The sequence below is a fragment of the Eurytemora carolleeae genome, unplaced genomic scaffold (genome assembly GCF_000591075.1).
Source record: "Eurytemora carolleeae unplaced genomic scaffold, Eaff_2.0 scaffold631, whole genome shotgun sequence".
Taxonomy (NCBI): Eukaryota; Metazoa; Arthropoda; class Copepoda; order Calanoida; family Temoridae; genus Eurytemora; species Eurytemora carolleeae.
This window is the reverse complement of record NW_019396541.1, coordinates 131,383-144,660: the sequence shown is the minus strand read 5'-3', so window position 1 is coordinate 144,660 and position 13,278 is coordinate 131,383. Positions and strand designations below refer to the sequence as shown.

The 13,278-nt window shown below is 33.0% G+C and overlaps 1 protein-coding gene across 4 annotated transcripts in view; it reads left to right on the top strand.

Annotated features, from left to right (window-relative positions):
• The window catches only part of LOC111705141 (probable tRNA N6-adenosine threonylcarbamoyltransferase, mitochondrial), a 13,662-nt gene extending 1,623 nt beyond the window's left edge, over positions 1 to 12,039 (top strand). Inside the window, exons 2-16 of one of the 4 annotated variants that reach the window (XM_023477599.1) lie at positions 1,502 to 1,552; positions 3,094 to 3,136; positions 3,494 to 3,575; positions 4,171 to 4,263; positions 4,466 to 4,536; positions 4,975 to 5,050; positions 5,574 to 5,657; positions 5,855 to 5,917; positions 7,401 to 7,470; positions 7,986 to 8,071; positions 8,272 to 8,361; positions 9,391 to 9,455; positions 9,763 to 9,851; positions 10,532 to 10,613; positions 11,369 to 12,039. In XM_023477599.1, coding sequence (XP_023333367.1) covers positions 1,502 to 1,552; positions 3,094 to 3,136; positions 3,494 to 3,575; positions 4,171 to 4,263; positions 4,466 to 4,536; positions 4,975 to 5,050; positions 5,574 to 5,657; positions 5,855 to 5,917; positions 7,401 to 7,470; positions 7,986 to 8,071; positions 8,272 to 8,361; positions 9,391 to 9,455; positions 9,763 to 9,851; positions 10,532 to 10,613; positions 11,369 to 11,444 — 1,121 coding nt within the window. In that variant the 3' untranslated portion in view covers positions 11,445 to 12,039. Of the gene's footprint in view, positions 1 to 1,499; positions 1,553 to 3,093; positions 3,137 to 3,493; positions 3,576 to 4,170; positions 4,264 to 4,465; positions 4,537 to 4,974; positions 5,051 to 5,573; positions 5,658 to 5,854; positions 5,918 to 7,400; positions 7,471 to 7,985; positions 8,072 to 8,271; positions 8,362 to 9,390; positions 9,456 to 9,762; positions 9,852 to 10,531; positions 10,614 to 10,971; positions 11,335 to 11,368 lie in introns of those variants that run through there. The other 3 variants (XM_023477600.1, XM_023477601.1, XM_023477602.1) reach the window with 3 other exon arrangements.
• The last annotated feature ends 1,239 nt before the right edge of the window (positions 12,040 to 13,278 follow it).

The following is a 13,278-nucleotide window of genomic DNA, read 5'->3' as shown; positions in this document are numbered from 1 at the left end:
CCCCCCCACCTCTAGAAAACCCATATTAAGAAAAAAAATTAAAGCTTTAAATCTATACTGATATACCTGACTTTTAGTCATTTGACTTATCAAATCACACCATAATTAAATCTAGTAGTTAAAAAACTTAAAGCAAAAAACTAAAAAAAATATATTTTTTTTTGTGTATTTCATAAATCATATGAATATTAATCATATTATGACTAAATCACACTGGAGACAGTATTATTTAAAGCTTAATAAAACTCTGCGTCAATCATCTTGCTCTGAGGGACTGCAATTGATTTTAAATGAAACCCCGAAAAAATTATTGTTAATAAGATTAAGGTTCAAGAAAGAATTTGATAAATTATCACGGACGGACGAACAAAATGTGACAATGTCAATTGATAAGAAAAGAAAAAATCTGAATATATATGAAGTTTAATATATTAGAGCCTGCCTTTGGCTCTAGGGGGGGGGGGGGCTAGATCCCCCCCTAGGGGTACCGGCCCCCCCCCACTACGCCCCTGTCTACAAGTACTTTTTATTACGCTATGTCAAACTGATTAACGCTTATTCATCTTCAATACTATTTCGTCGTTTTAAATGGTTGCTCACTGTTTAATGAAAATAAATACTTTTTCGAGTAAAATAATATCAGCCCAACTTATGATCTGGTTAAATGATGTTTTCTAAACCACGTTAATCTCAAGTGAAAATGTGCAATTTTGCTACACAAGAGATTAGCGACGTGGAAGTCTATGGATTTTGTACAATTTTATTGGATATCTTATGTGTAAAGTTTCTATTGAAATTCATGGTAACTGGTCTGTGTTGCCATGAATTTTATGCTGATAACGAAAGGAATGTAATCATCGCTAACTTTTCTTTTGGGTGAACCTAACTCTATCCCGGTGAACTAATTATGGTTTCTACTGAAGAACAGCCTGCGCTGAAACGGTCAAATTTCTTCACTTTTCTAAGTTTTTAATGAAGAAAAAATTCAGCAAAATTATTTTTTTTTTGCAAAAGATACAGTACGTTCAAAACGGGAGTGGACAAAATCTAAATAGCCCATGGCCTTTTTATTTATTGAACTATGGGTGTGAAAAAAGCATATCTGAGAAGCCTTTCACTTCTTCATTAATTTTTTTAATCTTTTTAAGATTTAAAAAATAAATATACAAATTAATTTAATTATTGCATAGGGTAGGGAGTGGCTGAAATCTATGGATCTAAATATTTGAAAAGCTCTTAAAAATGACTTAAAACATGTTTGGCATGTTAATATTTTTCAAAAAAAATTTCTAAAACATTTTTCCGACTAACTTCTCTTAAAGAAACCTCTTCACCGAAACTAGTAAAGAAAGCTGTAAAAAACTTTCTAATTTAAAAAAAAAATTAATGATTAAAGCTGTTAAAAGCTGTCTGAAACTTGTGATTGGTTAACCAGGAAGTTACCATCGTTACAAATTTCATAAACTTTCTGTTAAAAGTTCTTATTTGATGGAAATTGAAGGTATTGAAACAAGCTGTGATGATACTGGGGCAGCTGTTATAGACCTTTCAGGTAAATCTAATGTACCATACGTATGATGTGTACAAAATGTACAAAGTGTACAAAATGTACAATGTGTACTATATGTACAATGTGTACAAAATGTACAATGTGTACCATATGTATAATGTGTAAAAAATGTACAATGTGTACAAAATCTGCAATGTGTACCATATGTAAAATGTGTACAAAATGTACAATGTGTACAAAATGTCGAAGTGTACAAAATGTACAAAGTGTACAAACTGTACAATGTGTACAAAGTGTACAATGTGACAATGTGTACAAAATGTACAATGTGTACAAAATGTACAATGTGTACAAAGTGCACAATGTGTACAAAATGTACACAATGTGTACAAAATGTACAATGTGTACAAAATGTACAATGTGTACAAAGTGTACAATGTGTACAAAGTGTACAATGTGTACAAAGTGTACAATGGGTACAAAATGTGCAATGTGTACAAAATGTACAATGTGTACCATATGTTCAATGTGTACAAAATGTACAATGTGTACAAAATGTGCAATGTGTACCAAATGTACAATGTGTACAAAGTGTACAATGTGTACCATATGTACAATGTGTACCATATGTACAATGTGTACAAAATGTACAATACAGGGACTGTAGTAATTTCAAGTAACAATTATAGAGTGGCATGTCCGATTCAGTACGGCGCCCATTAAACCTTTGTTTGATTATCTAGGACGAAGAAATCCGTATTTTCATAACTGAATGTTCAGTGTCTGTAGCCGAGAACGTACTACAATCATAATCAGAAAGACCCGGAATTAGTTTATATTTAAAGCGAGTGTTCGTGGAAAATTAAAGGGGGTATAGGCTTAATGCGATAAAAAAGCGCTTTTGATCGCTACTAATCTTACTTCTATCTGTTGCGTCTATAAGGAGAAAATTGTTAAAAACGACTAATACCGAAGAACGTAGTGTCCATACAAATTCAGAAAGATGCAACATTCAACTCGGATCGTAAACAAATCAATTTAATTCCAAACAAATCATTCAGATATTACAAACAATAGTCATCGATTATTTATCGACGCATTCGTAAATAGTTGATATTTCATATTATTTTGTATTTTGCATGATCTGAGTGTTACTTTTAAAAACGTTTATTACTGTTTCATATTTTCATATTTTCCAGGAATGTTCGAAAATCTAGCGCCAGCGAAAATTATTTTAAAAAAAAATATTATGAAATATTAACTATATATGAATGCGTCTCAACTTTTTTAAGCGTTTCTGCAATACTTGGATATACTTGGATTGTGCACGCGAAGAGTCCTAAGAGAGCCACAAGTGTGGCCATGTAAAGCGGCTTATGAACGTTGGTTGGTCATAAATATTTAGGTATGATTAGGACCATAAATCTCATCATATTTTTTCTCAAAACTGTCTTTTTAAAGATTATGTAATACGCAAAACGTACGTCTTCCCTTATCTTTGAGAAGATATGCCACTCTTTACTTGAAAGCAGTCTGTAGTCCCTTTAAGCAGGAGAACCCAATAAACAAAATTAAATTATCAGGTAGATTGCTGGGCGAAAGTTTGTCCACACAATTATCCACAAGGAAAACTAGACGTCTTCAAACATGTTGAAATTTTTTATTTGTCAAAACAAATGTTATTTTATTTAACACTGCTTCTAAAATTGAAAAGAATCGTTAAAAACGGTTGACAGATTTAAACCACAGTTGTTTGTGTGACGGTTTATTGATTAATTGATTGTTGGATTAATAAGAAGCTAGTTGTCAAGATTCAAGTAGTATCCAAATCTTTGTTATTGATGAATGGATTATTTAATTGATTTTAAAGATGCAAGCTGTTAAAATTTGGAGAACTTATTTCAATCTGTGCTATTGATTGATTTATTCATTGATTGAATCATTATTTGATTGATTGATTGCTGAAGAAGCTAGTTTTTTAAGGTTTGGAGGAGTTATACCAACTTTTGCCATGGTTTTCCACACAGACAAGATACAAGGGGTTGTAGAGGAGGCGCTTAAACAGGTTAATCTCTAGACGCCCGTCCTCGTCCTTATTCTTTTTCTCTCCATAGTTCTAGTTCTTGTCCTTACTCTCTCCATAGTTCTAGTCCTTGTCCTAATTCTCTCCATAGTTCCCATAGTTCTAGTCCTTGTCCTTACTCTCTCCATAGTTCTAGTCCTTGTCCTAATTCTCTCCATAGTTCTAGTCCTTGTCCTAATTCTCTCCATAGGTCTAGTCTTTGTCCTAATTCTCTCCATAGGTCTAGTCCTTGTCCTAATTCTCTCCATAGGTCTAGTCCTTGTCCTAATTCTCTCCATAGGTCTAGTCCTTGTCCTAATTCTCTCCATAGTTCTAGTCCTTGTCCTTACTCTCTCCATAGTTCTAGTCCTTGTCCTAATTCTCTCCATAGTTCTAGCCTTGCCCTAATTCTCTCCATAGTTCTAGTCCTTGTCCTAATTCTCTCCATAGTTCTAGTCCTAGTCCTAATTCTCTCCATAGTTCTAGTCCTTGCCCTAATTCTCTCCATAGTTCTAGTCCTTGTCCTAATTCTCTCCATAGTTTTTCTACTTTTCTTTCCTTCTTTTAGTTGATTTATCTATGAATGATGACTATTTAGGCTGATGTGACTATGGAAGATGTATCTGTGATAGCTGTTACCAACAGACCAGGTCTCAAAGGACCTTTGATCATTGGAACAGATTATGCAAAGGAATAAGAAAGAAAAAGGTTTTAAAAAGTATTTTTCCAATTTTTGTATCTCTCTCCGCCAAAACTTAAAAATAACCGAGAAAAAATATTTCACTTTTAAATATTATTTGGCTTTAAATATTATTACAATTAAATAAATTGTTAATTAGATTTTCAATATTAACTGAAAAATGGATATTAAAACTTCTTGTTTGAATGTGTAGTATCTGTGCACCAAGTATAACAAACCACTTATTCCCATTCATCACATGGCAGCGCACGCTTTAACTGTCAGGTCAGCTAATTACTTCTAGTTTCAATAGTTTCCGCAAGGTGCATATTTTTTTCAAAATTATTCCAAGTTTTTTTCATTCTGTTTGATGCCTTTTTTACTTAAATTTTTTATTATCCCCTAAAAATCATTTATTTTCTCCAATAAAGCGAGAAAAAAATGTTTAAAGAAAATATACACCCCTGCGGCGGAAGGGAGGGATAAAAGGAAAGAAAAACTTGGATTAAATGAACATAAATCAATTTTGAAGATATGTACTCATGTTTTTTTTTAAAAAGATTTTTTTCTAAACCATCATCGAGAGGTTTGGTAAAAACCCGGGTTTAATAAAAAAACTGCACAGTATTCGTTTATAATAAAAATATGTGCTTAAATCAGCTGTATTTCGTAAACTATTTGTGTATATTGTAATCTGTACATATTGTACACTACATTGTACAGGATGGAGCAAGATGTAAAATTCCCTTTCCTTTTCCTCTTGATCAGTGGGGGTCACTGTATTCTAGGAATTGCTAAGGTAAAAAAATAGATAATTTACTGACTCGAAAAATTTTTATTTTGTTTCTCCATCGCCTTTTATAAACAAGGAATGCACAAGTCACTTTCGGAGAGAAACCTCAAATGAAAATAAAAAGTTTAAGGAAACAAAAACTTTTATATCTAATTCATACTTGATCAGAAAGAGGTTTCAAAGGTACCGTTGTAAATCGGACATTGTCATCTTTGCATGGAGGGTCACTTGAAATTACGCTTACAGTCCTTTACAATGATACCTTTTAGGAAAATTTTATGGTGTGTTATTGTAAAATTGTAATCCTTTCTTCACTGATTTTTGGGGTAAAAAATAACTCAATTTTTTGAATTTTTATATATTTCACAAAATATATTTTTTGAAGAATTAAAAATGTTGAGCATCCTTGTAATAAAAATATTAGGTTAGGAAATAAATAAAAACATACAAAAATAAAGTAACCCCTATGGAACTTACTTTTGAAAAAAAAAGTTTTCGTCAGATTTAATGCAAAATTGTGAATTTGCAGGATATTGATAATTTTACACTTCTCGGAGAGGGTTTAGACGGATCTCCTGGAGAAATGTTAGACAAGGCTGCCAGAAATCTGAAGGTAAATTTTGATCTGATTTACAAGGAGCAAATTATAAGAATATTGTAATGGGTAAATGAATAGAAAGCTAGGAAGTATATTCAAATGGAAAAATGAATAGGATTAGGAAAATATATATTCTTTCAGACAATTTTGCATTTGAAAATTAGAAATTATAGTAATTAATATTTTTATTTGATGTAAATTTATTTTTTTAGTTGCATAGTTTACCAAATATGAGAGATATTAGCGGGGGACTAGCAGTTGAAACTTTAGCAAAGGTATCAAACTTCTAGTGTTCAGGGGCAGAAAAACTAATTATCTTTTCGTGCTCAGGGTCGGTAAGTGTAATTATCTTCTTGTTTTCTTGGGTGGTAAATATAATTAGTCCCTGTTGTGCTCAGGGGAGGTAAATTTAATCAGTTTGTTGTGTTCAGGGGAGGATAATCTAATAAACTTCTTGTGTTCAGGGGCAGATAATCTAATAAATTTCTTGTTTTCAGGAGCGGTAAATCTTTTAAAGTTCTAGTGTTCAGGGGCAGTTAATATAATAAACTTCTTGTGTTTAGGAGCGATAAATCTTATTAACTTCTTGTGTTCACGGGCAGTTAATATAATAAACTTCTTGTGTTTAGGAGGGGTAAATCTTATTAATTTCTTGTGTTCACGGGCAGTTAATATAATAAACTTCTTGTGTTTAGGAGGTGATAATGTAATAAACTTCTTGTGTTCTGGGGTGGATAATCTAATAAACTTCTTGTGTTCAGGGTGGATAATCTAATGTATTTCTTGTGCTCAGGGCGAATAATCTATTAAACTTCTTGTATTCAGGGTGGATAATCTAATAAAATTCTTGTTTTCAGGGCGGATAATCTAATAAACTTTCTGTGTTCAGGGCGGATAATCTAATAAACTTCTTGTGTTCAGGGCGGATAAACTTCTTATATTCAGGGCGGATAATCTAATAAACTTCTTGTGATTAGGGCGGATAATCTAATAAACTTCTTGTGTTCAGGAGAGAATAATCTTATAAACTTCTTGTGTTCAGAGGAGGATAAGCTAATGAACTTCTTGTGTTCAGGGCGGATTATCTAATAAACTTCTTGTGTTCAGGGCGGATAATCTAATAAACTTCTTGTGTTCAGAGGAGGATAATCTAATAAACTTCTTGTATTCAGGGCGGATGATCTAATAAACTTCTTGTGTTCAGGGCGGATAATCTAATAAACTTCTTGTGTTCAGGGCGGATAATCTAATAAACTTCTTGTATCCAGGGTGGATGATCTAATAAACTTCTTGTGTTCAGGGGAGGATAATCTAATAAACTTCTTGTGGTCAGGGCGGATAATCTAATAAACTTCTTGTGTTCAGGGGAGGATAATCTAATTAATAAACTTCCTGTATTCAGGGCGGATGATCTAATAAACTTCTTGTATTCACGGCGGATAATCTAATAAACTTCTTGTGTTCAGGGCTGATAATCTAATAAACTTCTTGTGTTCAGGGCGGATAATCTAATAAACTTCTTGTGTTCAGAGGAGGATAATCTAATAAACTTCTTGTATTCAGGGCGGATGATCTAATAAACTTCTTGTGTTCAGGGCGGATAATCTAATAAACTTCTTGTGTTCAGAGGAGGATAATCTAACAAACATCTTGTGTTCAGAGGAGGATAATCTAAGAAAATTCTTGTGTTCAGGGCGGATAATCTAATAAACTTCTTGTGTCCAGAGGAGGATAATCTAATGAACTTCTTGTGTTTAGAAAGCTGTGAATCCAATAAAGTTTACTGTTCCATTACACAACGAAAGAAATTGCAACTTTAGTTTCTCAGGTTAGTAAATTCTTATTTTTATTTGTTCATTTCTTTTACCATTAAGCCATCCCGCGGCTAAGGTTTAGCCGTCAGGTCAACGGGAAAGAAAACGGACTAAGCCTAGGAACTATTGAATTAAGACATTGCTCAAAGTAAAACTTTAGGTAAAAAGTTTTGCTCTCAGTAAAAGTTTAGATAAAAAGTTTTGCTTTCAGTAAAATTTTAGATAAAAAGTTTTGCTTTCAGTAAAATTTTAGAAAAAAAGTTTTGTTCTCAGTAAAATTTTAGATAAAAAGTTTTGTTCTCAGTAAAATTTTAGATAAAAAGTTTTGTTCTCAGTAAAATTTTAGATAAAAAGTTTTGCTCTCAGTAAAATTTTAGATAAAAAGTTTTGTTCTCAGTAAAATTTTAGATAAAAAGTTTTGCTCTTAGTAAAACTTTAGATAAATGAATGTAAATTGTAGAAGGCCGTGATTAAAGTTTAAAATTTTTATTTTTGGTTCTTATACAAGTTTTACTCTTCTTTGTTTTAGGATATAAAGGACATTTACACCTGGTTCTAAGACGGTTGGAAAAAAATCGAGAATTACCTTTCGATTCTCAATCAGTTATTCCAGAGGTGATAATATCTATAGAATCATTAATTGTTGTAAATCATGAGCAATGATAAATAAGCACGGGTTTAACACGTATGCTGATTTCAGGCTGATAAATATGATTATGATAAACCTTTTTTCCAAAATGACTTCCTCATAAATAAATTTAGTTTTTAAGAGGTTAGGTGAAATGCTGTAAATTTTTTACTAACAATGCATTTAGGCTTCCGACGTGTGCGCCGGTCTCCAGTACGCTGTTAGTAAACATTTATGTGAGAGATTACAACGTGGTATAGAGTTTACAGAATACAAGGTCAGTACATGGATTCCTTTTTTATTTTTTTATTTTTATTATAATGATTTTAAGTTTTCATATTTAACAATTTTCTTGTGTCTTCCTCAGTGTTTCGGATCCATATCATTTTGATTCGGATCCGGATCCGCGGATCCGCATCCGTGATGATGGATCCGGATCCGGATCCGAGGTAACTTTTGATTCTGTGAATCGGATTTTCCCTATTAAATGTCATGCAAGGTTATAATTTATAAAATGTCGTCATTAATTTACTATTATATAAATGTAAACATTAAATTATTAAAGATAATTTTGAAAAATTTTCGTCATGTAAAATGTAAATAATACATTTACGAACCATTTTGATTTATTTATTCCATGGTTTTGGTTAATTTTTGGCGCTACCCGGATCCATATCAACGTTTTCTGATACGGATCCGGATCCGGATCCGACCAAATGATACGGATCCGGATCCGAAACACTGGTCTTCCTAGTTCTGGTTTTAATTGATGAATCAATTGAAAAATTAGTTTATTTACTTGCTTGGGAACCCAGTTTTACCTAGAGACCAGGACAATTTTCATGTCAAGCAAAAGAACATTTCTGTTGTTCTACCGAGTTACCCAATCAACATTAGGGTAAACCTGTCAAGGGGTTTAATTATATTTGGACAAACAAACAGAGACGAATACTCTGACTTAGTAAATGTATCCAAGAAGAATCAACTTAAACCTGTCAAAGGGTTTAATTATATTTGGACAAACAAACAGAGACGAATACTCTGACTTAGTAAATGTATCCAAGAAGAATCAACTTAAACCTGTCAAGGGGTTTAATTATATTTGTACAAACAAACAGAGACGAATACTCTGACTTAGTAAATGTATTCAAGAAGAATCAACTTAAACCTGTCAAGGGGTTTAATTATATTTGGACAAACAAACAGAGAAGAATACTCTGACTTAGTAAATGTATTCAAGAAGAATCAACTTAAATCTTCGAACGAAAAAAGATACGAATATCAGTTCTGAACTTTGATTTCACAGGAGCTGATGAGTGTAGGGAGTACTTTGGTTGTTTCCGGGGGAGTAGCAAGTAATCAGTTTATCAGGTATATAAATAAAGATTTTTCCTCTGTTTATAGGTCATTGTTTTCATGCTGCGCGGCGGCAAAAAATGTGTAGGGTTTAATTCGCTATATTTGTATAAATAAATGAATTTTGGGGTAAATGGCATCTAAGAGGCAAAAAAAATTTGAAAATTTCAGGTAGTACTTAAAATTATGAATTCCTACGATATTTTTAGGACAAATCAGACAGTTTTGTCCATGGATACATTTCGGTGGCAAAGGGTGTCGATCCCTATTTCATTGAATGATGGAGCATTATATTATTAAATCCTATATGATGATTGTTTAGGGGAAGTATATCCCGTGTATGTGAGAGCCTAGGCTGGAAAGCTGTTTTTCCTAATCCTAAACTTTGCACAGATAATGGAATAATGATAGGTAGGTAGGGTGCCTCAAAACAAAAAAGTTTAAAGCCAAAGCCTCAAATTTGGACATTCTTTATGCGATTGATGGCTTTTCTTGAAAATATATGAATTCGGTTAACTCATAGATAAAGATAGATTGCGCATAAGACGACATTTTTCATATTGAAAGATATAAATGTACAGAGATGTTTTAAAGATATTCCTGTTATATAGATTACCTAGGTCGGTTGTAAACATTGGCTGTTCTTATGTCATTGAGTACTTGTGGTTTACATGAGTTCTGTAGAGAGACATTTAAGTTAGTTTAGTTCTTCTCATGTCCTTCTTCAGTTCTCGTCAATATGATATATTGCTCAGTGAAATATGGTTGTTCAAATAGTTCCATTCCCTGAGTTATTTTACACTCTATTATGAAATCCATTAAAACACCAAACCACTCCGCTTATCATTGGAGTACACTTTGACCCTTGGAAGTATGAGTTCGCGGACTGTAAAATTCTTGGTGATTTTGCGTACATAAGCTATCTATGTTTATTTATTTATCTATGGGTTTACTACACATTAAGCTCACAAAAGTGCCGGGGAAGTACCTGAATTTTTAACCAATCCAATTTCCAAAGAACCGATTTATTTACTTATCAAGTAATTTGAAGAGTTTCCCCCTCCAGGTTATTTCTAAAGTATTCTGTTTAGCGTGGGCAGGATATGAGTTCTGGAGATCTGAACGAGGTATTATCCAACCTCAAGACGTATTCCAGGTTCCTGTTATACCAAAGTAAATATTTTATTATTATCATTAATTAGAAATATTTTTTACTTCATTTAGAAGATTTATGCTAACAATTAGAATTAAATAACCTCAATTCGCACCAATTGAACGTATAATTTATGGAAAGAAAAGTTAGTTTTTATACTTTTTAAAAAATCCAACCTATGGACAAAATATAATCTAAAAGTATGTTCACGTCTATAAAAAAAGGTCTACTTAAAAATGATTTTTTTGTTAATCGAATTTTTACATTATATCTTGTTCAAGCTTTTAGATAGAGAACTTTTTTATTTTTATTTTTTATTCTTTTAATTTGAAATTACTTGAAACTACGAGAACAATCCCTTTATGGTTTATATTCTAGGTGCCCAATAGGAAACTACGAGAACAATCCCTTTATGGTTTATATTCTAGGTGCCCAATAGGAAACTACGAGAACAATCCCTTTATGGTTTATATTCTAGGTGCCCAATAGGAAACTACGAGAACAATCCCTTTATGTTTTATATTCAAGGTGCCCAATAGGAAACTAGGAGAACAATCCCTTTATGGTTTATATTCTAGGTATCCAATAGGAAACTACGAGAACAATCCCTTTATGGTTTATATTCTAGGTGCCTAATAGGAAACTACGAGAACAATCCCTTTATGGTTTATATTCTAGGTGCCCAATAGGAAACTACGAGAACAATCCCTTTATGGTTTATATTCTAGGTACCCAGGAAACTACGAGAACAATCCCTTTATGGTTTATATTCTAGGTGCCCAATAGGAAACAATATTTCTCAAGAAGTTACTCAAGCTAATCTCAAATGTAAATGGGTCAGCATGGAGTAGGAGTAAAGGAAATGGGTCAACATGGCGGTGGATTAAAGGAAATGGGTCAACATGGCGGAGGAGTGAAGGAAATGGGTCAACATGGCGGAGGATTAAAGGAAATGGGTCAACATGGCGGAGGAGTGAAGGAAAGGGGACAACATGGCGGAGAAGTGAAGGAAATGGGTCAACATGGCGGAGGAATAAAGAAAATAGGTCAACATGGCGGAGGAATAAAGTTAATAGGTTAACATGGCGGAGGAATAAAGTTAATGGATCAACATTGAGGATAATTAAAGGAAATGGCTTAACATGGCGGAGGAGTGAAGGAAACGGTTCAACATCGCGGAGGAGTGAAGGAAATGGGTCAACATGGTGGAGGATTAAAGGAAATGGGGCAACAACGCAGAGGAGTGAAGGAACTGGTTTAACATCGCGGAGGAGTGAAGGAACTGGTTCAACATCGCGGAGGAGTGAAGTAAATGGATTTACATGGCGGAGGAGTGAAGGAAATGGGTTAACATGCCGGCGGAGGATTAAAGGAAGCCTATTATTTCTTTTCGTCTTTAAATTTTTAGAGAAATTATCAATTTAGAATTAAATATCTGTTTTTTTTTCCCGCTATTTTTGATGGAGGCATGGGCAAGAATTCCTCAGAGTAATGGTTCAAATACTAAAAAATAATATGTATTTTGTAAGGTTTCAATTGTAGGATTTCGTTTTTTAATGTTCATATTCAGATGTTAATGTAATATTAGCCATATTAGCAGGAATCAATACTCACCCAATGGTGTTAATATTTTGTGTTTGTTTTTAGTTTCATAAAAATAAAATGTTTTAACACCAAATTTGTCTACAAAAATAAGACGTTGACGACCACTAAAAGGTTTTAAATGGGTTATTTCCGAAAAAAAAAAAAAATTCGGATACAAGGTAGGGTGATCTTGGGCCAAACTAACCAATAAGAATGTTTATATTAGTAACGAGTCAAAATGTGCTTCTATTACAAGACGGAGAGAGAGCATGTTCTAGCCGCGGCGCTCGGCCCCCATGCCTGTCCTAGCCGCAGCGCTTGGCCCCGAAAGAGTCTTAACCTAACCTAACCCTAAAACATATATTATTAATCTCTTCCTTGGGCAACTTCAAATTTTTGGGTATCCCTTATCTTAAAACAGTAAGTTAAGTTTTGTTTGTTCGTTGGAATTTTACTCAATTTTAGTTCATGATAAGCAGTTTCTGTTCAGAAGTGCTGAAAACACACCCTACTAACCGGAAAACCTATTAATACGCATGACATTCGTATATATACGTATTTTAAGATTTGAAATACGTAAAAATGCCTATTTTCCTTTTTCGTAACCATTTCCTTGGTAAAAAATGTAAAAATGCTGTTGTAAAAAAACCTAAGAAATCCAATGCATCAGAAATTTTTAGATTTTTCCTATAGGTAGATTTAGGTATGAAAACATCCAAACGTTTTCTTAAATTTTGGAATTTATAGGTATAACCTATACGTAAAAATAGGTATTTTCAAGGCCTAAAACCAAAATGTTAAGGAGATGACTATAATTTTGCATGCACATTGTTCTTTCATTTCTATTCAATTAATTTCACAAACTTCTTAAATCCATATTCATAGATATCAATTATTTTCAATCTAATCCAATCCATTATTCTTCTACCAAATTCACACCATCATCATTCCTTCATCTGTATCCATCTAAATCAACATTCCTTTATAAATAGCTGGTTTTTGGTATGCAACAATTGTCATTTAATCCCGCCGGGATATTTTCATTGAAAGATACTTTGAAAGTCCAGCAAGGCAAAAAAATAAATCCGCAAGCCCCCGGGT